The 27,953-nt window shown below is 39.0% G+C and overlaps 1 protein-coding gene across 1 annotated transcript in view; it reads left to right on the plus strand.

Annotated features, from left to right (window-relative positions):
- Window positions 1-27,953, plus strand: part of CACNA2D2 (calcium voltage-gated channel auxiliary subunit alpha2delta 2) — a gene marked incomplete at both ends in the record, with an annotated part of 699,157 nt that overhangs the window by 574,724 nt on the left and 96,480 nt on the right. Inside the window, 4 exons of the mRNA XM_083355340.1 lie at window positions 5,163-5,213; window positions 7,258-7,357; window positions 13,605-13,763; window positions 16,909-17,016. Coding sequence (XP_083211466.1) covers window positions 5,163-5,213; window positions 7,258-7,357; window positions 13,605-13,763; window positions 16,909-17,016 — 418 coding nt within the window. The remainder of the gene's footprint in view (window positions 1-5,162; window positions 5,214-7,257; window positions 7,358-13,604; window positions 13,764-16,908; window positions 17,017-27,953) is intronic.

The raw sequence follows: 27,953 nt of genomic DNA on the forward strand, positions 1-27,953 counted from the left end.
TTACATGCAGAGGGATTACTAGTTGGGTACTTCTGGCCTATGAGATTTCTGAAAATATTTCACTGACATTTCAAAGTATGCAAACAAGGAAATAAGCATCACGTTGACTGTATGATGACAGAAGGTGTGATACATTATATCAGGCACTAAGGAAGAAGGTCTTGGGGGAAAACTAGCTTGTGGGGTATATTACGCATTTTGAGATGGTGGGTGGGTGGGTGGGTGGATGGATAGATAGATAGATAGATAGATAGATAGATAGATAGATAGATAGATAGATAGATAGATAGATGGCTTTTTTTCTCATTGAATGCTCAGAACGGAGTTCCGGCAACTTTTTTGGATGGAACCTTGTAAGGTAGGCAAGGTGGGTTGTATAACATGTGTGAGTTCCGGCACCTTTTTCTTTTACAAAAAAGCACTGGATGGATAGATAGATAGATAGATAGATAGATAGATAGATAGATAGATAGATAGATAGATAGATGCAAACAGACAGACAAATAATGGTTTCTAGGTGTGTTGTTTCTGCAGAAGCAACTATTTTTTTAATGCTTTTTGCGCATTTTTGCACTCTGGTGGGGAATAACTCAGCCTGGCAGGCAAGCACTCTGCTTATCGGTTCATGAGCAACTTTCCAGAGGGTGTCTCCTGTCACATAGAAATGAGGAAGCTGTAAAAAGAGGAATGAGCTGAATGAACCAATGTGTGTGAAAGAGCTACAAATCCATTCTTGGGTTGTCAGTTTCTTGCAAACATCAAAAGGAAAAATGTGTCCCCTAGAGCCAATGTTCCTGATTGTCACCCCACTCTACTGCATTCACACGCACTCTCTGCTTATTGCCCAGAGGAGGGGTTTAACGGGGAAGATGATACAGAACTGAGCAGAAAGAAAACTACTGGAAGGCAGGCAGTCTGCAGTCTCTCTCTCTCTCTCTCTCTCTCTCTCTCTCTCTCTCTCTCTCTCTCTCTCTGTGTGTGTGTGTGTGTGTGTGCGCGCGCACACACACACACACACACACACACACACAAATTGGAGCAGCCCTTTCAATGAGGCTCAGTGGAGTAATGTTCTTTGGAGGAAAAGCCAGGCCACATCATTAATAGTCTGTGGATACTGGCACTAATTGATCATTATGTTTATGGATTTTGTTTAGCAGGGGACCCATTAATTTTCCCAATCCCAACCATCCTTTTTACTTCTTAATGCGAGCAGTCTTTATTTATAAGGGGACTGGTATTCCTAGGAATGGGTAAGAAAAAGATGCTCTGCAGGAACTAATGGACAGGTTTTGCCCTGAAGGATGTAAATAGTTAATTTCCCCATAGGTATGTCCTGGCTGTGCAGCTTTCTAACTTGTTCATAAATGATCTGGTATTACAGTAGAGAAGCAAAAAGATCCATTTTGCAGAAGTTAACATTATCCTGAACCAACAAAAGGATCAGGAACAGTTTCAAAAAGATAGTTTAAAGAGAAATAGGGCAATATTGCAAGGGCTGCTTATCACAATGGCTGTAAGCAGTGTTCTGATTATTAATAGTGTCACTTCAATTAACAATGGATGGGGAGCCACAACAGGAAAAATATCTCATCTTGATTTCCTGTTTGTGAGTTTCTTAGAGACCATTATAACTGTATTTACACATAGCACTGCTAAAATGTTTTGCTGAACGAGCCATGCCAGTATGGTTCAGACTTTATATTAATGTGTAATGGATGGTATCATGTGTAATGCTAAGCCCAAAAGTACCCACCACGTTATGACTTAGTATTATGAATGAAGTAGACTTATACTAGATGCTGGAGCTCATACTTTCCAATACGCCTTTTAGAGCAAGCATACTGCTTGCAGATGTAGATGTTTCAGTACATCAGTGCTGAAGCAGTTCCTGCCATTACCCAAACCAACATTTCTTCTGATTACATGATGAGCCAATTCTTTTTTAAAAAAAATTGGGCTGCATATATAATAATTTAACTCTATATCATGTGTCTGAAATAAAACAGGGGTCTATCCATCCCTATTGCCCTCCCTACATTTTATTCCAATTTAACTCTGTAAATCAGTTTATGGAGAGAGAGAGAGAGAGAGAGAGAGAAGGGGAGAGAGAAAGGGAGACAAAACAAGGTTATTGAGATTTACAGAGAAAAACATATTCATTTAGGTTTAATATGCATTGTTTTAAAACAAGGCAAATTCTTAAAAAATTATCTTTATTGTTTACAAAGAGTCAAGTAATTGTCTTCTTACCATTTTAAAATAGTTTGGTCCCTGAAACCACTGATATGGGAAGGAGGAATCTTAAGGTAAAATTGTAACATAGATGTGTGTGCCAACAGAATTTTTACTACTAAAAATATGATAGAATTCAATATTTAAGCTCTAATCTGAGGTACAGCAGCAGAACACTATGACTCCAGTGCATTCCACATCCTTGAGGCCATCTAGCATTGCTGACTGCCTTACCCTCCAGAGTTTGATTGATCTAGACCAGGGATGGGGAACAGTGAGCTATTTATGACTTGTGTACTTCAACTTTCAGGAATTCTGGGAGTTGAAGTCCACAGATCATAAAGGGGCCATCGTTCCCCACCTCTGAACTAGACAATGGATTAATAGTTGCATTTTTGCATTCCTGAGTGTGTCTGTGGGCATGTATGTGTATGAATATATATTCATTAAAATTGTATCTTCATGCATGACAGTTCATAAACATGAAATGCAACCATCCGTGGTTTATGCAACTTGGTAAATTTGTATCTCTGGAACCATTGCAAGTTAGCACTGTTTTCTTCAAGGTATTTATTATCAAATGATGATGAAGAAAAGTCCTTTCTCTTTTAATCTTCCTTTGTTCTCTTCGAAAGTCGGTTCTCTCGGCTGCTCTTATATCACAAAAAAGAGGATCATGTGTCCCTTTATCATAATCAGGAAGATACTGGCATGGTTCCTTGTTTGAATAATTTGCTCACCTATGATGTATGCTAATGGAGGGTGAAAGAATAAAACCAATGCCAGTGCCTGAACTAAAACCTTTAACCTACCAAGGTTTTTAAACTCAGGTTAGCCTCTGTATCAGCTTAGCTTGCCTAGACATTTAGACATAATTCACGGTAAAGAGCATGAATTAACAAATGAATTAAGTGAAAGGAAAGCTGTTACATTGTAAAGCTGTTAAGCTAAGAGAAAGGAGGAGGATGTAATAAATTGCTATGGAGCCATGGAAATAAAAGTGTAGATAAATGTAAATAAATGAATGGAAATAAAAGAATAGATTTATTTTACTTTTTTAGTCCTTAGTTATGAAGGAAAGGGCTAAAATATGCATCAGAAAGTTTCCTTTAGTATCTTATAAGATGTCGTGGGTAGCAGCTTCTGCAGGCTAGAAGGGGGTGGGCAGAGTGATACAAATAGCATTGCGATACAAACTCTGCCCTTTTCCAGGGGTATCAAAGGGCAAATGCTTATGGTGTGCCACTGCAGTGCCGTTTTCATTGCTCTGACAAAATATTGCAAATTTTGGTTAAAAGTAGGATTCCATAGGTTACTTATAAGTTGTATGCTATGCTTCAATGAATTGTAATAATGGAAGAACTAGAGATGATTTTGCAGAAAAAAATAATGCAACATTCTGAAACAACATGATCCAGAGGGAAAGAGATTGTTTTAGATGGCATGATAGGGTGGAAGGACACAAGACAAGATAGCAGAGGAAGTGACCAATTCTAAAGATCTCAAAATGAATTTAAAAAGGTGATTAGTGAGCATCTGGTTAGATAATGGTATACTCACATACATGTACAGTAGAAGCTTATTTCATAGAAAAATATGGCATTCTCAACATCTGGAGGAGAATTGGAATCTGTAGAGAACTACGTGACAAGAAGAGTATATTTTGGTGATCAATTAGCTGTTCTTATACTTTGGGCTCATCTAGAACAATAGGGAATAACATTGTTTAGGTACTTAGTGAAATACTTTGTCAACCACTTTGGTCTAGTAGTTAAGGCAGGAGGCTAGAAACCAGAAGACTGTGAGTTCAAAGCCATGAAAACCAGCTTTGGGCCATTCATTCCCTCTCAGCTCAATCCACCTCAGAGGGTTGTTGTTGTGAGGAAACTAAGAGGAGGAAGAAGTATTAGATAGGTTCATCTCCTTGAGTTATTTGTAAAAGTAATAAAGGCAGGATACTAATAAATGTAAATAAGTAAGTAAATAAATATAAATCTATTTAAAGGCAATGAAGAGGTCACAGTTTAGCAAACTTACATTTAAAGAGAGCACATGTCTGCAACCTTTGTAATTTCATTGCCAGTCTCTTAAAAAGTCCATAGCATCTGGCAAGGCTTACGTGGTTGATCTTGGAATGGTAAGCAGCTTTAGTCCTGGTTTGCACTTGGATAGGCAACCATCAGGAAATCTCAAGACTATAGATATTAGAGTAATGCGTCCGGAAACAAAATAACAATAGGAAACCACTGCCTCCCAAATAATGCAAATCCATCCATATTATCACAAGGAGTTGAGTTGAACTCCAGGGAGATTTTTCTTTTTATTCCAAAAACTATAAAGTAAAAAAATGAATCTAAAGTAAAATTAGTCATCATTTAAAATTAGTCTGTATTCCTTTTTAAAAATTGTTTTATACATTTTTGATTGCACAAAAATAGCTAGAAATGTGCCCAGAAAACGTACAAATGTAGTAGATCAAAGTAACAAATGGATACAAGCTTCTTTTTTTCATTTCATCTTTTAAGCTGCTCTGATTTCCCAACTAAGAGACTGTCTAGTCACATTTCAGCTTTCCAGGACTGACCATAAATAATAGATGTGGCTTGTATGAACTGACACCTAATTATTATGCCAACATCCATGCTATTCTTTGTCCATCTCTTCAGCAGAACCGGCTCAGCTCAAGATACTGTGGAATCTTGAAAAGAACATTCAAATGTCTTTATTCTCTTAATGAAATTGTTGAATTTTCTGAAATGGTTGAATTCTCTGTAATAGCACCCCAAAACTTCCCCCTTAAAGGTGCTACCTGAGCCTGCTAAAGGTAGTAAGGCAGGTCCTTATAGTGATACCTTCAGCCTTTATCTAAACTCACAAAGTCTATTGAATGCAAGTTCTCATTTTATTTCCCTTTTTGCTTAATGCAGGTACATTCAAGGGGCCTCATCTCCAAAAGACATGGTGATCATTGTGGATGTGTGAGTATTTTTCCCTACAATTTTCCACTTGTCATATTTTCAGACTATATCTCATTGTTTGGGTCCCAGTAAAATGCTAAAATTCTTGAAATGATTTTGGAGGCTCAGTGGGCAGGAGAGGCTGTTTCCGCAGCATAAGATAATCATGGAAAGGAAATATAACATACCTGGTGCTTCAGATATCAGGACAATCTGACTGCAAAAGCTCTCCTCACATTAGTGGATTTGGCTGATCTGGCTGACAAAGAGGATAAGACTTTCCTCCCTCGCAGTCAATATATAACTCTCCCAAAGCTCTAAACTTTGTGAGGAGATAGGAGTGGGCCATTCTTTCCTCAGAGTTGGAGCAGCCTAAAATTTGCTGTTTCCTTTACCAATCTGCACCCTATTTGTAGTGCCCAGGTGTGTTCAAAGCGCTTTGGGAGGAATCTGGGCCTATCCGAGTTTTTGTCTGTCCCATCTTTTACTAAACAAAAACAAGACAGGGTTATTTTAAATTTTCTCCTTTGTTCTTGCTTCAGTCTTTGGACTCCATAATCCCTTGTCTAAGTCCCTCCTTAATGGCTCTTTCAAGGTCAGCTCTAAATTCCTTTTGGGAATTTAGTGAGCAGTGGGCTGCAGTTGTATGCAGCTGAGCTAGGATATATTGCTTCAAGATTTTGAAGGCACAGATGTGTATGAAAGAAAGGTTAGATGCAATCAGCACATATGCTAAAACCCATTTTGCTGGAAAATCAATCCTATTTAATTTGGCATAACTTATGCCTAGGTAAACAGCAATAAGGCTGGAAAGCTTTTAAAGCCACAAGTCTATCCATATTGATTTGCTGATCCCAGGAATCTCCTTTTTTACCTTCCATCTTTTCCAACAAAGGATTAATTCTCACAGCTATGACAGAAGTGCCTTAACGGAAGAATTTTAACATTTGATCCTATGCTTATTTATTCAGAGGTCCCAGGTACATTTAGGGGCATGTGCTGCTTAATCAACTAGTTTTAAAACTATGGCCTGTGGGTGATTAAAAAAAAAAGCTTTGACTCTGGAGTGGATTCAAATCAAGCTTATAATAAAGAATTATCAATGGCTGTTGCAAAAAAACCTCATGGAAATGGACTGAAGAATGTTTCTATTTGAAAGAAACAAGCAAGCACACTGCTGAGTCAGAAACCTGAGGGGAGGAATGTGTCCTCACCAATCTGAAGTGGACCATAGTGCTGGGCGGGGGTGGGGGTGGGCTGATTCCTACCTATGGTGACTTGTGATTGACAGAATGAGCACTGAAGTACATCCGAAGGTACTCGTGATTAAGTGTTCTGTACCAGCCTGCTACCAGCCCTGCAGAAAAGGCAGGGACAACCCCTTTACAAATGGCAAGAGGCTGGAATTACGCCTGCCAAATTTATTCACATAAAACAGAGCAAGACAAGACACCAACCATAAAACACGAGCTAAGAAGCAGGAACAATCCAAGCGGTTGCCTTCAGCAAACCAGCCCTCCCACACATTCCCCTTAAATACAGTTCAGGGCGTGGCCTCTCTGTGCCTCCTTCTGAGGTGCCCCATTGCCTTCCTGTTTACTCCTGACTGACTGCCTCCTGCGTCGGGCATCCTTGAACAGGGCCAGCTGTGGGTCATCTTCATCCATGCTGTCAGGCTCACACAGCTGGGTCTGCATCGTGACCAGATGAGAGGGGCCTTGCTGGGGGCTCTCATCAAGCTGTCCAATCCCCTCAGCAAGCTCTTCAACACCCCCCTCCTCCTCCTCCTCTGAGTCATCCGACCCAACTGCCAAACCCACAGGCTGACCCTGAATCACAACATTAAGTTCCTACAGTTTGTTGCCTGCTGATGGGGGAAAGCATTTTGAAATTAGGACAGCTAAGAGCAATCTTAAGCTGTCTCAGATTCGGGCTGGGAGCAAGATGAAGGCAACCTCGTGAGTCACAGCGAAGGAAATACGTTGCTGGGTCATGCTTTTGGAAGCAAGGAAAGGCCCTTACTGAAAGAGATGCATAATGAGCTCTACCTTATCTTCTGTTACAGGAGCGGTAGTGTCAGTGGCCTGACACTGAAGCTGATGAAGACCTCAGTCTATGACATGTTGGACACGCTCTCAGATGATGACTACGTTAATGTTGCTTCTGTGAGTAGCCAGACTATGGTAGGAAAGTAAGGGGCAAAGACACAGGCAGCTTTCCACCAATATGGCACCCACTGGATTGGGAAGTGTAATTATAGAAATAATAAATGCTAATAAGCATTGTGAAATATTGTAGTAGCCTATACCATCTTTAATACTAGTTTTGTTATGAATTTGGCTATATTTGCTTTTATATCTTCAATAATGCTTTTCTTCCTCATTCCAGATTTTTTTAAAAAATGGAATGCAGACCAAGAGAATATATGCAGATTTGTGCTGAGCACACAAAATAAGGAAGCGAGATGCAGAATCTAATATTTTCTTCATTGTCATACCATCCACAGCAGTAATTGATGGATTTCTCTATTAAGATTCTATTAAGATTCTCTTAATTACATTATAGTTATAGGCACATGCACATACCTATAAATATAAAAACCACATATATCCTTTCTTACATAAATATACATGCCCACGTTTAGGAAAGAGAGCAGATTGAATAGCACTAAATTGTACCACAACCTATTGGTAAACATTATAATTGTTGTGTAGATATTTAGCAAAGGGAATTCACATCAGCACACCTCTATTCTGAGTGATAGTGGTTCACTTGGCCACTAAATAAAGGTGTAACTAACGTGAGTGCTTTGTGTGCAGTTCTGTTAAGATTTGTTACAGGGTAATATCAATGCACCATAATGTCATATTTCCCTTTTACTGTAATGTGACCATGCAACCATTTTTGAATTAATGCCTGTGTTCACACTTGTGAGATATGCTGCCAATCATGCAGATGAAAGTGGGGAAGGTACACATAGGACAAAAAGGACAGGCCCACAGTCTATAGATTTACAAGCTAACCATAAGGAACTGTCAGGTGTATTGTAGCAATTCATATATGCCTAAAGATAAAAGAAAGAAAACTTGCAAGAAATCTTTGCTCTCTAGGGATGTTGGAAAACTCAACTTATCTGAAGTTAAATAGATTGACAATTTTCACAATCCAGATTGATAGACAAGTTTTTTGCTTAGATATTGCACTTCTTTGGATTTTTCAGCATACTTCCAAACTTTTTCCTACAATCCAAAGGTCTGATCGAAAGTATTTGAATGAAAGAGTATCAAATAATGCAATAGTAATAAATCTACAATGATATATGATTATTTACATTGCAATAACTGCAATACAAATGCTATAAATACTTGAGAATCCATCACCGCAGTAGACTATTGCTTTCATCAGTTAACTTTCATTGCTATTAGATAATAGTACAATTTGGAAGAAGTTGATGGTTCACAGTTCATACTGAAGCCAATCTATGTGGCTTCTGCTCAGGGCTCATATAAATTCAACGGTATCAGTGGCAGGCGTGATAGTACAGGCGACAGAAAAGTAAAGGTGAAAGAACCAACCACTCAGGAGCAAGATAAGTATTTCTCCAGCAGCAAGAGAACTTAATGACCAAAGCTGTTGTCCTGGGTTTGATGTGGTGCATTTAATGCCTGCTCTTGTACTTACCAGCCTCTAGGAGTTAAACCATAGCTTCTCTAAGAAACAAGTTCTGAAAACATCTCAAACCAAAATGCCACATCAGCCCTGTGAAAACAACCGTGCTCTTTAGTTGTCTGATTTGTTACCTTGTATAACAGGGAGTGGGGGAGAGGGAGATGCCCATCTGAAGCCTTGGCTTCTGCCTCATGCAGCTCCTGCAGCCCAATTTACCATTTCTGTCACCTTTCCTTTTCCCACACTCCTGACTGTTCTTTGCCTTTGATCGATTGCAAATGACAAAACACACCTGCAAGAAATAAATTGCATCCTACACTGCCATTTCCTCTGTGCCAGCTTTGACAAGCCGTTCTGTTTGCACAAGGTGGTTCTTTGTGGTGGGAGTTGCGGGGGGGGGGAGGGGAGGGACATAGCCAGTAGGTATGACAAGGATGAGGAAAAGGAAAGCTTTGACTGAGAGGATCATGCTCATGAAAAAGGCTGGGCTCTTTCCTGGACCTGGAAAAGGTTCGTTTGCAGGCAGGAACGTGTTGTGGTTTATAGCTGCAGAAGATCAAGAATGAAATTGGCGGCATTAGCAAAGCTGAACTCCTTTCAGGAATGTCTTCCCAAGCTGCTGCCTCCGGCTGGATAGATACATGGAAAGGGACATCTAAGGATCGCAGCCACTTGCTCAACAGCCTCTTTCTACCTGTCATATCCCTGTCCCTAATCTAAAATAGAGGGTCCTTTTTACCTGTTATTCTTTGCTCTCCTAGTCCTCTGGCAAGTGTTAAGCTTCTGGAAGAGGAGAGGTGTCCTCTCATGTCTGCTATGGCTTGGAAAAAGTAAGGAACAACCTAAATCAGCTTAGATATCCCTATGAATGACATTCAGCTCTCTAGCAAGCACATGGTGCTTTATGGAAGAGGAAGAGGGTGCAGCCATTCAAACTGAAAAGCCTTCCAGTTTTTTATTTTAAATTCAGCTCATGGAAGACTAAACCTTGCCTCTCTTCTATAGTTGTTTGAGAGAGGGTTTTGGGGTTTTTTGCGGGTAGGTCTTGCTTCCCATCCATCCTTATTTGTTTGGATAAGGGCTGACAGAACTGTAGACTCTCCATCCCTTATTCTAGAAAGGGCTTGTTAGTAGACTTTCGGACACGATTTACCAAATTCTGATACTTCAATACAGACAAAACGTAAGCCAATACAGCAGAAAAATCTGCCTATGTTATCTCACAAAGCAGTGTGTGTGTGTGTGTGTGTGTGTGTGTGTGTGTGTGTGTGTGTGTATGTGTATGTGTGTGTGTATGTATGTGTGTATGTATGCTTGGATAGTTGCTCCAGAGTTTAAATTCTAGACTCTTCCCCCGCCCCCCTTCTTTCCAAGTTAATGGTCCTTTGGCTGTTATTTTCAAGTTCACAGCTGGAATATGGTGACACTAGCCTGAGAACCACTGGTCCCTCTTATACCAACTTTCTTCTGAAGATAAGAAGGAATGGTACCATCACAGCTTCAAGAAATACTCTCAGTAGAAAGGGTGGGAAGTGCATGAGAGATGGAGAACACAGATGTGTAGAACAGCACAAGCAGGTTGACAAATCCATAAGCTAAATTGGTCCCAGTGACTAGCACAGCTGAGGAGGGCTATCTTCAGTGATGAAAATCCCACTTTGGTTTATATAATACTCATCCTATACATCACACTGACTCTAATGTTTTGTTTATTGTACTGGCCTTCAACATTTTTCTGCCTTTGAGGGACAGAGCCTATGTATATATGTACAGTATGTATACATGTGAAGTGAAGCTGGCAGCGTGGTGTCCTTGGCACTGTAGGACAAATGTTTCATGTGTCCAAACCAAAAAACAAAAACTAAAATATCACTAAAACTTTACCATTTATATCCACTGGGCCTGGTGGATTGCTTTAAATCAAGTTTATTCCTCCTTAAATAGTTTCCATAACAACAGTCTTTGTTACAAAGGAAAACCTAAACAATTTAGGAGTACAATCTGTACCTTCTTGACAGCAGAAGACTTATTTATTGACAGCATTATGCATCACCTATAAATCAAATAGGAAACAGAGTTGAACATATTTTGGACTATAATTTCAAGAATTCCTTGCCAGAGGACAGACTAAGATTTTAAAGTTATTTTAAATTTAAATTATTAAATGGTGCATGGTTACAGCACGAGACTAGAGGCCAGGAGACTTGAGTTATAGTTCTGCTTCAGGCACGAAAGCCATCTGGAGGACTTCGGAGGATACTTTAGCAAGAAATGAATAGACCATGGCTTGAGAAGGGCAAACCTACAACATCCCCACCTAACTGGAAGGCACTAGGTTGAAAATTGTCAGTGGTGCCGTGATTTTAAAGTTAGTTCATCCAGATCCAGATTTCTGTTGAACTAATAAGAGTGTCCAAGAGTCAAGCCTGAACTGTAATTAGCTGGCATGCCAATTTTTCCATCGGCCACAAGTTAGTGGTTTATTACTGTCTCCCCCACACACACTTTTTTTTTAACAGCTGGCAAACTTACAGGAGGACAATGTCTTTTTTCCTGGCAGTGTTAGAAGGAGGTGTCATTCCTGAAATTTCCTGTCGTTTCTTAATGGGTGTCCCCTGAAGGTTTTCTTAATATTGGCATCTCTGCTGCTCAGCTGCATCCCACCTGAAAAATTAGAATTTTCCAAGACAGATTTTCAGATAGGATGAATCCCCAACTGTCACAATCCTGGCCACATCAAGAACAATTAGCAAATGTACTGTTTTTACTCCCAAAACCTGATCCTGAGCATAAAGGACATGGAGAAAGCTTGAGGAATTGCCTGCTAAGTACTTTTCAGTTTTGTACTATGTATTTTAGGTTATCTTCCTGAATTAATGTTTAATTTGACTTAAATTAATCTTGTTCTTCTTCCCCTCAATAAAGTCCTGTAAATTTGCTCTTTTTATAAGTCAAAATTAAGGCACACCATGAAAGAAAATAAAAATTCCATCCTTCTCCGTAACCCTATCATGTTGACTGGCAGAAACATGGCTGGCCTAATTAACAAGTCTAGCCTCGTTACTTTTGCTGGATCACTGCCTTCTAAATTAATGTTCTGTATTTCCAGCAAACTAAGCCATAAGCAAAAAGGAGTGTGTTTTTTTCAGTTCACCTGCTGGCCAAACTCTATGCAAGAGAAGCCTGCTCTCTCCCAACAACAATTTAGCATAGAGCACCCACATCACTGAGGCTGTGACCTTGTGATAAAGCATTAAAATGCCCTGCAAAAAATATGTTTGGGCAATCCCAGTTATGCTATCCACAAATTCATTCAATCACTCTCAACAGGAACGAAGGTTTTTGTTATTCCTTAATGTCAGTCTATTCCTACAGAAACCTGAGTACGGAATGTGGTCATCAGTAAGAGGGCTGTGACCCCCAGCATAGGGGAGAAACCATGTTTATTTCAGCCACTCCTTTCTGCACTTCTTTAGCACAACCTTATCCAAACTGCGTCTTTCTTTGTGTGATTGGAGTTATAATCTGCAGCTCTTCCTTTCACAAGAGGGTGGGAAGACCATAAACTATCTTCCCCAGTGGGCATATCCGCTGTGCACTTGTTATGCATTTTAATTGGCATACTTTCTCCTAGAGAACCTTGTTAATTGCAAGCTGCAGTGGTAATTGGAAATATCAGTTTGAGGTCATTGTGTTCCTTCCCTTTAAAATAGGACTACAATTCCCATTATCCCTAGGTTATAGTAAGCTGAAATCTTAATATTTATATGCCCACTCATGCAAAAAAGCAGGGATAGATCTTGGACTGCTGATTGATCTCTCTCTCTCTCAAAGATACACTCACTACAAGTTGAAACCTCTCAGACCCTCAATTCATTTAATCCATTTCACTTGCTTGTGCATTCCATTTTAGGGTACTGCCATTCTGTTGAGAGGGGGGAGGTTTGCTCTGTGGGGAGGGGGGAGGTTCTGTGGGCTCTGAGATGTATTTCCTTTGCTTTGTTTTACCTTATTTGAAATGACCCTCTCTGGGTGTTAAAGGTGGGAGGGGTATGCCTGCAGCCATCTGCCTTATCTCCATATGGATAAGACTGGACCGCAAAGGAACTGAAATCTTGAGAACTGCATTTTATCACTCCGGTTCCCATAACAACTTCACACCTATGGATTGGCTAAAACCGGATGGTGGACACTAGGAAGGGGTTTGAAAGGACAGTTTTAATGTGACATTTCATGTGGGAAGAATTTAGATCTTGCCTTGCTCTACTACTGCTATCACTAACTCTCAATAGAAGTTCCTGTTGAAACAATGCCAGTTTCAAGAGTTTTGCTTTAGCACTAGTTGAGGCAGGTCCTTACCAGTATATTGCAATTGATCATCATTTCCAAGGGTAGTCCCTTTGCTGTGTGTCTTCTCTTGTTCTTACATCCTTTATAGCTGGATCTTGAACAGCACAGCTGCAGAAACTTTATCAACTGGAAGGGTTCCAATATTTTGAAATAGGATACAATCATATTTTAAAGGAAAGTCAGTCTCTGGAAGTAGTAGTAATTTTCTTCTGACCTTCCTTGACTCCTCAATTGATTGTCTCAGCTGACCTAAGTATGTTATCATGGCTCAGTATTACTCAAAACATTTACAGCTGTTATTCACTAAACCCAGTTGGTGGAAGCTGATCAGGTTAGCAGCTTTTGCATGGTGCCCTTAACTAGTCTAATGGATTATAATTTTCTGTCTTTCAGTTTAACCAGAAGGCGCAACCTGTGTCCTGTTTTAAACATTTAGTCCAAGCTAATATCCGCAACAAGAAGGTCTTCAAAGAGGATGTGGAAGGAATGGAGGCCCAAGGAACCACTGATTATAAGGCTGGCTTTGAATATGCCTTTGAGCAATTGCAAAATGTAAGTCCAGGGTTTAAACTTGGGAGGGTGGAAGGTTAAGCGTTAAAATGCCAGATTTCAAATAAGATGGAGGCAAAGAAATATGGAGCTGGAGAAGAGCCAAATTTGATATAAAGTCATATGAAGAATCTTTAGTGTTCTGTTTGCCGAAAGCACCCAAGTGCAGGATTCTCCCAATCTATCCCCAGCAACTATCAAGGGGGGTGGAAACAATGAAAATCTCTGTGTTTGAAATTTTAGCTTGACCTTGACAAGTCTAAGCAGAAGGATTCCTGGAATTTTATGTTTGTGTCTCAGATTCTCCTAGTGTCATTACTATGTTAAAAAGCAAAAGTGATTATGTTGGTTTAGTTTTCCTTGATGGGACACTAAATAAATATGCCTGTATATTGGATAACAACCTGAGAAAAATTGAACTCCAACTCTTACTCAGCCCAAAAAATCTACTGGTGGATTTGAGTTGATGCTGTAATAAAATGAGGAAAGAAATCCTGCATGCGGCTTTGGAGCAAGAGAATAGAAATGGAATAATACTGAGGCCATAAGGAAAGAAAGAAATCCATTGTGTTTACCTGTAATTACAAGGTTGTCCTTTTTCAGAACTCTGGACAGGGCACTAAATTTTTACTTAAAAGGGCCTGTTATGACATTTGCTTCTTGTCACTTTTTCTTAATCTAAGTTTGCCATGATTTCTTCCTTGAGCCTTGGGAACTGCATCAAGTTATAACACTCAGTGTGGCCCATTCACTCCACAGTGTCAAATGTTTGATGGCAGCCACAATTCACTTCCTTTGTTTTGTCTCCCTAGATAGATGTAACCTTCTAGTTTGCCAACTGCAGCTTTGCTCTTGAGATTTACTACAACTTCCATTACCATGAGAACCCAGTTTAGCACAACATTCCACGAACATTGTCTCCCTTTGCTATATTCTGTTCTGTTATCTTAGCATACAAGATAAACACTAGCCTAGCACAACAGTCTTTGATAAAAAATATTAAAGGACTGTGAAGAATTGTGGAATCTGTCAATTAAAGCCACAATGATTTCCCCTTTTAGCTGCAAGTTCCAGAATGCCTGCATCGTAAGAATCTTTTCAGAACACAGAGCTTATTGTATTTTAAATTTTCTGTACTAGGTAAAAATTGCCATTTGTAAGCACATTACATTGTAAGCACATTATATATTTGTATTCCTCTGTTTATCCCATATGTAGATCATCTCTCTCCCAGAGTACTCGAGATAAAATACAAGATTCTTTTTCACACCTATCAACCATGAGGGAGAGGGGTTTTTTTACACCTAGCAATCCTGTGAGGCAGGTTGGACCAAGATAATAACTGACACAGTCACTAAACCTGTTTCTTGATTGACAGGGGTTATTCTGAGGATAATACAAGTAGCCCTCAGTTAACAACCATTGAAGCTATGAAAATGCCCCCTCCCAAAGATACTAATAACCCAGTTCTGGAATTCTGATGGCCCATGGTCATTTTGGTAACTGGCTTGGTAACTGGCTCACATTTACAGCTATTTGGAACATTCCATAGTCATGTGATCACAATTTTCAACATTTTTTGCCAGTTTCCACAGTTTACTACTTAGTTTTTTGGCAAAAAAACTCAAATCATTTGGTATAACAGAGTTGTTTCACAACCATCACATTCACTTAACTGCTGTAAAAAGGTCATAACATCTTATATGGTCACATGCATAATGACTACCATGACTTATGACCTTAATTCTGAGTCAATTATAATTGTAAATTGAGAACTAGCTGTACCACTAGCAACAACGCAAGCAGGCATTGGTTAAACACTGCTGTTTCGATCCTGCCACCAGCAAGAGTAGTTCATTAGCCAAAAGGACATCTGATCTGTATTTGTATCAATTTGTATCTCCTATGTACAAGCAAGGGACATTTATTCCTTGCAAGAAATTTTAAAATATTCAGGCCTGTACCCCATTACCTTACATTGGCTCTGTCTTCTGATATGGTAGAACAGAAGGATATTTGCTCATCCAACAGCCTGGCATCTCTGGAATTGTCTTCATTGCAATTGTTCCCTGAAATATTTAATTGTTAAGATGACAAACAGAGCTGGAACCTTAATTATTCTTTTTCCTGAGCATGTGAGGGGCTGAAACCAAGGAAAAGGTTTCAGTGCTGGGTGTTTTCTCCTAGATAAATGAAAACTCCAGCAGCTAGTACTTAAATTTCATTGGAAACAGCTGCCTCTTCCATTTCATTATAAAGTTAGCAGGATCCATCTGAGAAGACTTGGATCAGAAGGGTTATAATGACGTTGGACAAAATAAAGATGAATAGCTCTATTAAATGCTGAGCGGTAATAGCCACAACATAATTTTGGTCCCGGCAGCAACTCCCTCTCCCTTGCTCATCTGTACCACCTTCACCCGTGGAGAATAGCTAAAGAAAACAGATGTCTCTCTGCCAGTGTCTTTAGAGGACCGCAACCAGGATGGGAAAGAAGTAGAACTGATAACCTTGACATCTATTGCCTTCTGCTCTTTCCCATTACAAATACCCTATGGTTGTCCTCCATAGTGAAATGCCATCCTAGGAACACATAAGGATTGTAACCATACACTTCCTTTCACTGGCTTATCCAAAAGTCTGAAAAATACACCCTGATTGAATTGAGTTCCGTATAGGGAAAAATATATGTGCCAAGGCATGTGCATCTGTATTTACATAGTCAGCAACCTGTTTGTGTGTTGGTTTTGTTCTTCTCTTTAGATAGGAAAAGTATTAGTCCAAAGTCTCAAGTAAAATGTATACAAATGTGCAGAGTTCAAATTCTACACTGAAATCTGCAGGTTTTTTTAAAAAAATGTAATGTTTACAACTCAAAATATGTATATGGGAATACGCATATTTAAGAAAAATTTGCAAAGAAATTTTTATTAGGAAGAAGCATGCACAAAATCACATTCGGTTACAGAAAAGTTGCTTGAAGAAGCCATACTGCATACATTAAATGCCAGTTTCCCACCAACAATTTATTTTAATCAAGTGCCCTTACAAATGCAGTGTGTACTGTAAATTAGATTGTATCTCTCCCAGAAAAAAAGTGTACTTGGTTCTGCATCCTATACTTGCTGAAATCTCTGCTTATTTATAGTCCAACATCACAAGAGCCAACTGTAATAAGATGATCATGATGTTTACTGATGGAGGAGAAGATCGCGTGCAAGATGTTTTTGAGAAGTATAATGGACCCAACAAGACGGTGAGTGTTCAGCCTGAACTTCCTCTTGGGACATGACTATATTATGTCCCCAGGTGGGCAGCCGATATTACTACAGCCAGTTGCATTTCTTGCATTTCTTGTGTACGAAAATGCTAAATCAGCTTATTAAAAGAGACCTCACGTTGTTGCATTTATTAGCTTTCAGTCTGTAAAAAGGAATCTCTTCTGCATAGCCTCCAAGTTAAAATAGACTCTTAAAGTTCTTAACCATCTGGTCTCCCGGATTTTTTTAGAAAAGTTCTTAATTTCACCTGTGCTTTAGCAGAGATAATTGGGGAGAGACTTAATGAATCAGGATTTGTTTTACTCTTCTACCATGACAATCACATTTAGTTACAATTCAGCTTCAACACATATGAATAAGCTAGTAGAGTCAGTTCTTCCTGGGGTCCAGAAAAAGGAATTCTGTAAAATCTACAGATTTTTTTTTTGTTTTCTGCCAGGAAATCCTATCTAAATGAAAGGGTATGCAAAGTAAAAATAATAATACAGACTGAATGAAGAATAGAAAGAGACATGGCAAAGCAAAATATTACATGGCCAGTATATAGGCAAAGCATATAATGAGACCTGGCAATGGTGGAGACCGGTTAAAAGAAAGAGACAGAGGGGCTAATTCTGGCTGCACAAGATCAGGCCTTAAGAACAAATGAATACAAAGCCAGAATTGAGAAGACAGCAGCAGACAGCAAATGCTGTCTCTACAAAGAAGCTGGAGAAACTGATCCACCTGGTGAGCTGCTGCAAGAAGATCACACAGGCTGACTATGACAAAGTAGCAACAACAATGGCATGACAAAGTAGCAACAATGGTATTGGAAGACCTGCAAGAAATACCATTTGCCTACAAGCAAGAACTGGTGGGACTGTGAAACAGGTCATAGAAAATGAAGAAGCTAAAGTACTCTGGGACTTTAGAATCCAAACAGACAACACCTGCCTCATAACACGCCAGACTTCACAATTGTCAGGAAGACAGGCAAAAAAGTCTGGATAGCAGACATGGCAGCAGTAGAGAAGAGAAAGAACAGGAGAAAATCACAAAATACAAAGATCTGCAAATAGAAATGGAATGTGACAAAAGAAAGCAAAGGTACTACTAATAGTAATAGGCACCTTGGGTGCAATCCCAAAACATCTGGAGCACCATTTGAACACTATCAGCATTGACAAAATCACCAACAATTATTGCAGAATGCAGATTTACATGGAATAGCTTGCCTTACATCCTGTGATGATGCCTTTAACACCAGCCAATGCCAACAACTGGTTATCTCAAGTCCTTAGAAAGGACTCGATTGGGAGATAAAAATGCAAAATCCAATCTAAGCCTCTGGCTAACTGTGCAATTGGCCATAACCTAACAACAACTTGTGAACACCTTCCTCTCCTTATTCCATTTGTCTTGTTCTAAATTTTCACCCTTTGACTGTGGTGGGTCCTATTTTACAAGAAAGAAAATGACTGTGCAGTGGCTAAGTTAAATACCCTTCTTCTGATTGCCCCATATGCACATTCGATTTTTTCCTGAAGAAAATGCAGGTAAAGTCATAAATTGCCTATCTTTTTCTACTGCAGATACAATGATAATCTTTCTCAATGAGGATTTCTGTGTGAGTCAGTAACGGTGCCAATATAATCAAATACTTGAATATAGGATATATTCCTGTAGAAATACCAAACAGTTGAAGGCCCAGCTGTCTGACTTGCTTCAATTCAGTCATGGGGACAGACAGGAGCAGCTAACTCAGGTTTTATCCGCCTCATTTGATGCCAGCTATTTAGACAGTTGATCTTCCTGCCTGTCTGCTCCTGCACTGAGCCGCTGCCCCTTTAATGGGGCGTCTAACATACGGCACTGGTTTTATTGCTTGCACTGACCTTGAAGTGCCAGAAGGAAAAATGGACAGAACTTCCTTTGAAAGTTTGTAGAGGATGTTTCTACAAGGAAAAAAAACCCTTTGTTAATATGTGGGATTTTTGAGATATCCCATTGAAGTCAACTGTATAATGAAATGTCAACCTGTTAATGGAAGTTCAAATTAAATGGCTTACTCTAGACTCAAAGTCACATAATATTTGCACTCTTCATGTTCACATTCTTTCTCCCTTTTCATACAAAGAAATAAAGGAGAGGGTTATGTCTCTTGCATTTTTTGGGAGAGGATACTCTTACTCAGCATGAGTAATAGAAAACTTGTAGCTATCAAAATGTTGCTGATTACAAATACTAGCAGTCCCCAGTCACTTCTGTGCCAGGACAAAGCGGAAAGGGAAGGGAAGGACCTTACTTTTCTAACTTATTGGATATAAGTCTTATTAATGTAACTAACACCTAGTGGGCATTAGAAGTAGTTGTCATGATGCCTTCAAAATTCATCCTCAGTTTTCCAATATCTCAATTTAATTTCAGTTAATATGTATATCTGAGAATGGAAATTGTCAGTGAGAACTTGTTGATTGGAAAGGTGAAAGTGAGGATTAATTTAACATCCCCTGAAATGTTTTAGAGGGTAAGAAAAAGAGATCTCCAATATTTTAATAGGTCCAAAGTAGAACCCAGTTCAATTTGTTTAATTGATTGGAAGTGTGAGATGGCTCCAGAGAAAGGGTTCAATTTATAGAACTCAAATTCTGCAAGGTGCCGATGATAGAAGTTGTAATCCAATGTGATTAGAAAGGCCTCTCATTTGAAAGTCTGAAATACAGGGATTCCCTCCAGACAATACTGTATCCATAATTCCCAGTAAGTGAAGAAGAGGAAGCACAGGAGAGTTTTCTTTACCTCTGCAATTTCTATCAGACACAATAATGATTGCATGAAGAGAGAAAAAACATTTATTGATATGGTATAGTTAAAAACTGTGGATGGTAAATATAAACCAACATCATATCAACTTAAAATATTCCCCAGATAAACAACAACAAAACCATAATAAATGTAACAATACAGAATAAAAACAAAAGTAAAAAGAATAAGAGCAATTTTGATGCTACTCACAGTCTAATCACTGCAGCATTAATATTGTAAAGTTGTATGGAAAATCCTAACCCTCTTGAAACAAGGCTGGGAAGGTGTCATCTGAACCTCTCAAAGGAAAACTGTTCCACAAGATGGAGGTCACCAAAGAGAAACAAAGTTTGCCCCTTCTACCTCACTGATGTGGACACCCTGAGCACTCCCATTTGAAATGAGTAGCCTGGTCTAAGGATGATGGAGTTATGAGTGATATTATCAAAGCAAGACGTTGGCACATCCAATAGCTGTGGAACTATTTTCTCTCCCCTTCTCAAAGAGCAGGTGGGATGAAATTGGAAATAAGAGAAGCTGGAGGGCATCTATTTATGCACAGTATTTCAAGAGTATTTTGTGTATATTATTTTTTTTTATTGAAAAGTTTTAACATACATTTTTTCTTTAAAAACCCCCCTCCCCCTCCCTTCTCCCTCCCCCCCTACCTCTCCCCCCTCCCCCCTCCCCCCCGACTTCCCAGAGCTAAATACAAGGTATATATAAAAAAAACAATCATAAACAATCATATACTAACAACTATAAACTCTAAAATCCATCACTCTCTAGCTTATATAGGATAAAACAAGCCTTAGTAATATTAAATATATATTAAAAAACTAAAAGAAAAAAAATAAGAAAAAAGAAAGAAGACTTATTCAAATGCTACATAAAACTTCTTAACCCTATACTTATTCTGGATAAACTCAATCCATTTTCTCCATTCCATAATATAGCGTTCTTGCGAGTGATCTTTCAAATAGGCCGAAATCTTCGCCATCTCTGCCAGGTCGGAAACCTTTAAAGTCCACTCTTCTATAGTCGGCAGTTCCTCTTTCTTCCAATACTGACCTATCAAGAGTCTTGCTGCCGTAATTAAATTCAACATCAACTTAGTGTCCACAACTGTAGCATCTGTAATTATTCCCAACAGAAAAAGTTGCGGACAAAACTTTATCCTCTGTTTAAAGATCTTCTGCATGTTCCACCAGACTTTTATCCAAAAAGCCTTGACCTTTTTACATGTCCACCATATGTGAAAATATGTTGCATCTTCATCACCGCACCTCCAACATTTAGGCTGATAATTCGGATACATACTTGCAAGCTTTTTAGGATCTAAATGCCATCTATAAAACATTTTGTAAAAATTCTCTCTTAGATTTTGAGCTTGTGTAAATTTTACGTTCCTCACCCAAATCTTTTCCCACGTGTCCATTGTGATATCTTCCTGGATGTTTTGGGCCCATTTTATCATACAATCCTTAACAAGTTCTGTTTCTGAATCAATCTCTATCAACGCAAGATATATCCGTTTAATATGTGCTGGTCCCTGATTTCTAATTTGCTTTATCAAATTTTCATCAGTCATTGTAAAACCATTTTTCTGATCTTCTTTCCACCTGGCCCGTAACTGAGTATATTGAAACCAGTTTTGAACAACCTTCTCTTCTCGCAAGAGGCTATATGATTTCAAACACCAGACATTTCTTTCCAAACTTAGGACCTCCTTGTACGTAGTCACATCATGTTTGAAACCAGCATGTATATTTTCTATTGCGTGTTTTGGAATTGCCCACAGTGGTATCTTACAATCTAACTTATGTCTATACTTCTTCCAAACTCTCAGCAATGCCTGTCTTAAAATATGCACTCTAAACACATTGTCTACCTTCTTGTCATACAACAAATATGCATGCCAGCCAAACAACAAATCATGGCCCTCAAGATTTAATAATCTCTCTTGTGTCAAATTAATCCAATCACTTATTCCTACTAATGCAGCAGCTTCATAATATAGTTTAAAATTGGGCATTTTAAGCCCACCTCTCTCACGAGTATCCTGCATAATCTTAAGTTTAACTCGTGGCTTTTTCCCTGCCCACACAAATTTATTGATACCTCGCTGCCATTCCTCCAAATTAGAATCTTTCTTAAGAATCGGTATCATTTGAAATAAAAATAAAAATTTAGGCAGGACATTCATTTTCACTGCTGCAATCCGTCCCAACAAAGACAATTGCAATTTTTCCCAACTCTCCAATTCTTTTTGAATTTTCCCCCATAGTTTTTCATAATTATTTTTATATAACTTTGTATTAGAGGGCGACAAAAGCACCCCCAAATATTTAACCCTTTTAACAATCTCAAATCCAGGACTTCCGGTGGCTCCGCGGCGACGGAGGGAGCCTTCCCGGGCTGCCCGCGGCTCAGCTGGTGTTTTTTCGCCCGAAACAGCGCCGATCAGCTGTTCGGGCGAATCTGAAGCCCCCTCCTCGGGAGAAGAGGAGGAGGTGAGCCCCCAGGTGGGGGTTGAGTTCTCCGGGGCCGCCTGAGCTTGGAGCTTGGGCGGCTGAAGGATTGAACTCCCCCGTAGCCTGGGCTGCTCCCAGCTGGCTAGCGTCTCTGCTCCGGACTTCATGGAGCAGAGCCAGGCGTCTGCGACCATCCCTGCTTGAAGGAGAGACTATGAAAGGGAAAGAGCAGGCAGAGCAGTACAAGAGGGAAAGATGAAGAGATGAAGAAGATTTTATTTTACTCTCAAGCTTGATGGACTTTGCTTAAAACTTAAAGTGAAAGTGCGTCACAATTGTAAGTAAAAGATGGCGGCTAAACCTCCCCCTAGAACTTTTCGGAGTGCTGGAAATTCTCCGGTGCAACAACAATCATTGCTGCAGGCGTTGCATTCTCCTGATGTATTGACATCGAAGGATCTTGAAAAACATACCCAGTTAATTTTGGAGTCAATGGGTGTTAAATTTCTACAGATGGAGGAGAAATTGGAGAAATTGGAGCAGAGAATGGAAGAAAGGATGGAACAGAAACTTAGAGAAATGAAGGTAGACATTTTGTCCTCAGTGCAAAAAGTTGCTAAATGTGTGGAGGTGCTGGATGATCAAGTGCAAGATTTGATTCAAAAGAATGCTTTATTAGAAGCAAAAGTATTGGAAATTGAAGATTTAAAAGACAAAATCGACAGTGAACAGAGCTTGGCTCAATTTTACCAGATGCAGTTTGCTGTGAGAATTAGAGGCCTAAAAGAGAATATTAAGGAAGATTTAAAGCAGCTGGTTTCTGAGGCTTTTGAGGGAGTATTGAACCATCCAGCATCTGAATTAAAACAAGGTATGGACAAAGTGTTTCGTGTGAATTCGTGGATTGCTAAACAGAGAAAGTTGCCTAGAGATGTGGTGGTTTATTTTGTAAAAAGGGAAATTAGAGATGAAGTTATACAAGCTGCCTACGATACCAAAGTTGTGATTGCTGGTCAACAAGTTTTGGTTCTAAAAGAAATTCCTCCAAAGATTTTAAAGAGAAGGAAGGATTTTATATTTCTTGTGCAAGAGCTCAAGCAAAGAGATATAAGGTTCAGATGGGAGATCCCAGCTGGGTTGAGCTTCATGTATGATGGCAAAAGGTACTGTTTGAGTAATGTGAAGCAAGCGCATGATTTTTATAATAATGTCTTGAAAGTAACCCCATCAACACTTCTGGAAGCTGCAGAGGGATCTGGAGAAGGAGAACATCAAGAGGATGAAGATGCACAGATAGACGAGAAGGGTACAGGAGGAGTTCAAGCTGCAACTCTTTTGGATGATCTTAGAGAACAGAGGGTGACGCGTGCTGCCTTAAAACGCTCAAAAAAGGAAAAAAAATAAGATCAGTAGAAATCTATGGAACTTCCACAAAATATTTATAGTTAAGTGGTAGTTGTGTTTTTTTTTAAAAAAAAAAAAGTTTTGGGATGCTATGTATGGTAATAGATTTTTTTTTTTAATTTGGAATTAATGGACAACTTACTACAGAGGAAGAGGAAGAAAGTTTTGTGGGTTAATGTGGGTTAATTTGTGTAAGAACTATTTATTAATGTGCAAATGAGAATATGTTAAGGTAATAGTGAATTGTGGAAGAATATAGATGGGAATGATGCTAGTTTTCTTTTATTTTAGTTTTTTATATATATTTAGTATTATTAAGGATTGGTTTACTATATACAAGCTAGAGAGTGATGGATTTTAGAGTTTATAATTGTTAGTATATGATTGTTTATGATTGCCTTTTAGATATATACCTTGTATTTTGCTCTGGGAAGTCGGGGGGGGGGGAGGGGGGAGGAGGGGAAGTGGAGGGGGGGAGGTAGGGGAGGGAGGAGGGGGAGGGGGAGGGGGGGAGATAGGGGGGAGGTAGGGAGGGGAGGAGGGAGGGGGAAGGTGGGTTTTTTTAAAGGAAAATTGTATTTTATAAAACTTTTCAATAAAAAAAAAAAAAAAAAAAAAAAAAACAATCTCAAATCCAGTTAGTCCTTCTAAGAGAGCCTTTTGCGAAACTGTCATATTTCTGGCCAAAATTTTGGTTTTCTGTGTATTAACTTTAAATCCAGAAACCTTCCCATATTGTGTTATTATCTCCATCAGGTCCACAACAGAGTTCTCTGGCTGGGTCACTGTAACAACCAGATCATCTGCGAATGCTCTCAATCTATAATCCTGATCTCTAATTTGTATCCCCTTAATTTTTTCCGAATTCCGTATTTTAACCAATAATATCTCTAATGTTAACACAAATAACAAGGGCTATAACGGACACCCTTGCCTTGTGCCCTTCTCAATATTACATGCTTCTGTCAAGCTATTATTAACTATAATTCAGGCAGTTTGTTTTTGATATAATGCCCTAATCGGTTGCAAAAAAATTTCCCCAAAATCCATTTTGTCTAAAACTTTCAACAAAAATTGCCAATTCAATTGATCAAAAGCTTTTTCAGCATCTAAGAAAATTAGCGCCGCAGAGATCTGGTTGTTCCTTTCCAAAAACTCTAACACATCAACTATATGCCTCACATTATTTTTCATTTGCCTACCACTAATAAACCCCGTTTGGTCCCCATGAATCACTTGTTGCAGAACCCTCATCAGTCTATTAGCCAAAACCTTAGCAAATATCTTGTAATCTGTATTTAAAAGCGATATCGGTCTGTAATTTTTAACTTGAGTAGCATCTTGGTCTTCCTTCGGAATCAAGGAAATAAAAGCTGTTCTCCAAGACGGTGGCACCTTTCCCCCCCTCTGGATTGTCTGGAACAGTTCCTTTAACGGTTTTATCATCTCTAATTGTAAATTTTTGTAATAGGCCGCAGTCAAACCATCCGTACCTGGTGCTTTATCCACCTTCAGTTCCTTAATTGCTATAAAAATTTCTTCTTCTGTAATCAATTGATTAATCCCCTCTTTTTGTACTTGCGTAAGAACCGGGATGCTAGCATTCTCCAAATATATATCAATGTCTTTTTCATTAATTTTCTCCTTAGCATATAATTTAGAATAAAAATCCACAAAAGCGTCCTTGATAAGGTCCTGTTGAAACACAACCCTTCCTTTATGCTCAATCTTATCTATATTAGAAGCCCTTTGTTTTTTCCTCAATCTATAAGCTAACCATCTACCTGGTTTATTAGCGTTGCAAAAAGTATTATGTCTGGCAAACCGCAGATTGGTTGCCACTTGGTCAGCCATTAATTTATCAAATTGTCCTCTTAACAGTTTAATAGCCTCCTTAGTCTTCACATCCTCTGAGTTCAAAATCAAAGCCTTTTCTTTTTCCTTTATTTCATTCTCCAGTTCTTTCCTCCTAGCTTCCACAGCACGTCTATGTTTATTATTCATATATATCAACACCCCTCTCATGTAGGCCTTGCTAGCATCCCACACCATATCCATAGAGGTACCCTTGTTCATATTAATTTCAAAAAAATCCTTCATCCGCTGCTTGCATTCTTCCACATTTCTCTGATTTCTAAACAAATTCTCATTTACGCGCCACGAGCGCCTGTCTCTTTTCTCCTTATCAATCTCTAACCAAACTGGACTATGATCAGAGATAGTTCTTGCACAAATCTTCACCTTTTTAGTCCTCAAAAAAAAGTCATTAGTCAACAAAATAAAATCAATCCTCGAAAAAGATTGATGTCTATCAGAATAAAAAGTGTAATCCTTTTCCTGCAAGTGTCTCTCACGCCAAATATCTCGCAATTCCAAGTCATCCTTCATTTCAAAAAAAGATTTAGGCAGTCTAGCATGACTTGGAATGCGCTTAAAAGCTCCAGCCTTATCCATCTGTACATCCAAAACACCATTCCAATCCCCCATAAAAATAAAAGATTTATAATCCAACTGGGTAAGCTTTGTGTGAAGTAAACTAAAAAAGTCAGCTTGTTGTTGATTAGGTGCATATAATCCAACTAAAAGCGTCTTTTTACCTTCTAACAGCAGCTCTATCATAACGTATCTTCCATGCTTATCTGCTTCAATTAAGTCTGCTGTTAAGGTACTTTTAACATAAACAACCACTCCATTTTTCTTATTCATTGCAGAAGCAACAAATTGCGTACCCAACCTTGAGTTCGATAAATACTTTTGATCCAGAACTCTAATATGCATTTCTTGCAAACATATAACATCTATCTTGAATTGTTTTAAATATTGAAAAACTTTCTTCCTCTTCTGTGGTGAGTTTAGTCCATTAACGTTCCAAGTTAAAAATTTAGTTGCCATGCATATCCTCCCAAAGCTCTTGGAGCACTGCTTTGATAGGACTATCTTCTTTAGGCCGTGCTCCTCCCACTGCTTGGCTGTAAGTACGTTGTGGAAGTTCCGAAGACTTTTGCTGGTCTTGTTCTTTTATTTTCCTTGCTCGTTTTAAAGCAGCACGCGTTACCCTTTGCTCTCTAGGATCATCCAAAGAAGTTATAGCTTGATCTCCTCCAGCACCGTTTTCCTCTGCTTCATCCTCTTGATGTTCTCCTTCTCCAGATCCCTTTGCAGCTTCCAGAAGTGTTAATGGGGTTGCTTTTAAAACGTTATTGTAGAAATCACGCGCTTGCTTCACAGTAATCAGCCGATACCTTTTACCTTCATACATCACCATCAACCCATCTGGAATCTCCCATCTGAACCTTATATCTCGTTGCTTGAGCTCTTGCACAAGAAATGTAAAGTCCTTCCTTCTCCTTAAAATCTTTGGAGGAATTTCTTTTAAAACCAAGACTTCTTGATCAGCAATCACAACTTTAGCATCATAGGCAGCTTGTATAACTTCATCTCTGATTTCTCTTTTTGCAAAGTAAACCACCACATCTCTAGGCAGCTTTCTCTGTCTAGCAATCCATGAATTCACACGGAACACTTTATCCATACCTTCTCTTATTTCAGATGCTGGCTGCTTCAATACCACTTCGAGAGCCTCAGAAACCAGCTGCTTTAAATCTTCCTTAGTATTCTCTTTTAAGCCTCTAATTCTAACAGCAAACTGCATCTGGTAATATTGAGCAAGACTTAATTCTCTTTCCATTTTGACTCTTAAATCTTCATTCTCCCGTACTTTTGCTTCTAATATGGCATTCTTTTGAATCAAATCATCCACTTTTTCATCCAAATCTTCCACACATTCCGCCACTTTATGCACTGAAGACAAAATGTCTACCTTCATCACGCTGAACTTCTGTTCCATCCTCTCTTCCATTCTCTCCTCCAATTTCTCCAATTTCTCCTCCATCTGTGCAAATTTATCACCCATTGATTCCAAAATTACCTGGGCATGTTTTTCAAGAGCATCTCGTAAGTCCTTCGGTGTCAATACATCAGGAGGATGCAACGCCTGTAATGATGATTGTTGCACCGGAGAAGATCCACCACTCCGAAGAGTTTTAGGGGGAGGTTTAGCCGCCATCTTTTACTTTCAATTGTGACACACTTTCATTTTAAGTTTAAAAAGTCCATCAAGCTCGAGAGTAGAATAAAATAATCCTCTTCACCTTTTCCTCTTGTACCGCTCTGCCTGCTCCTTTTAATCCATAGTCCTTCCTTCAGGCAGGGGTGGTCGCAGACGCCTGGCTCTGCTCCAAGAAATC

The sequence above is a fragment of the Vipera ursinii genome (genome assembly GCF_947247035.1).
Source record: "Vipera ursinii genome assembly, chromosome: 2".
Classification (NCBI taxonomy): Eukaryota; Metazoa; Chordata; class Lepidosauria; order Squamata; family Viperidae; genus Vipera; species Vipera ursinii.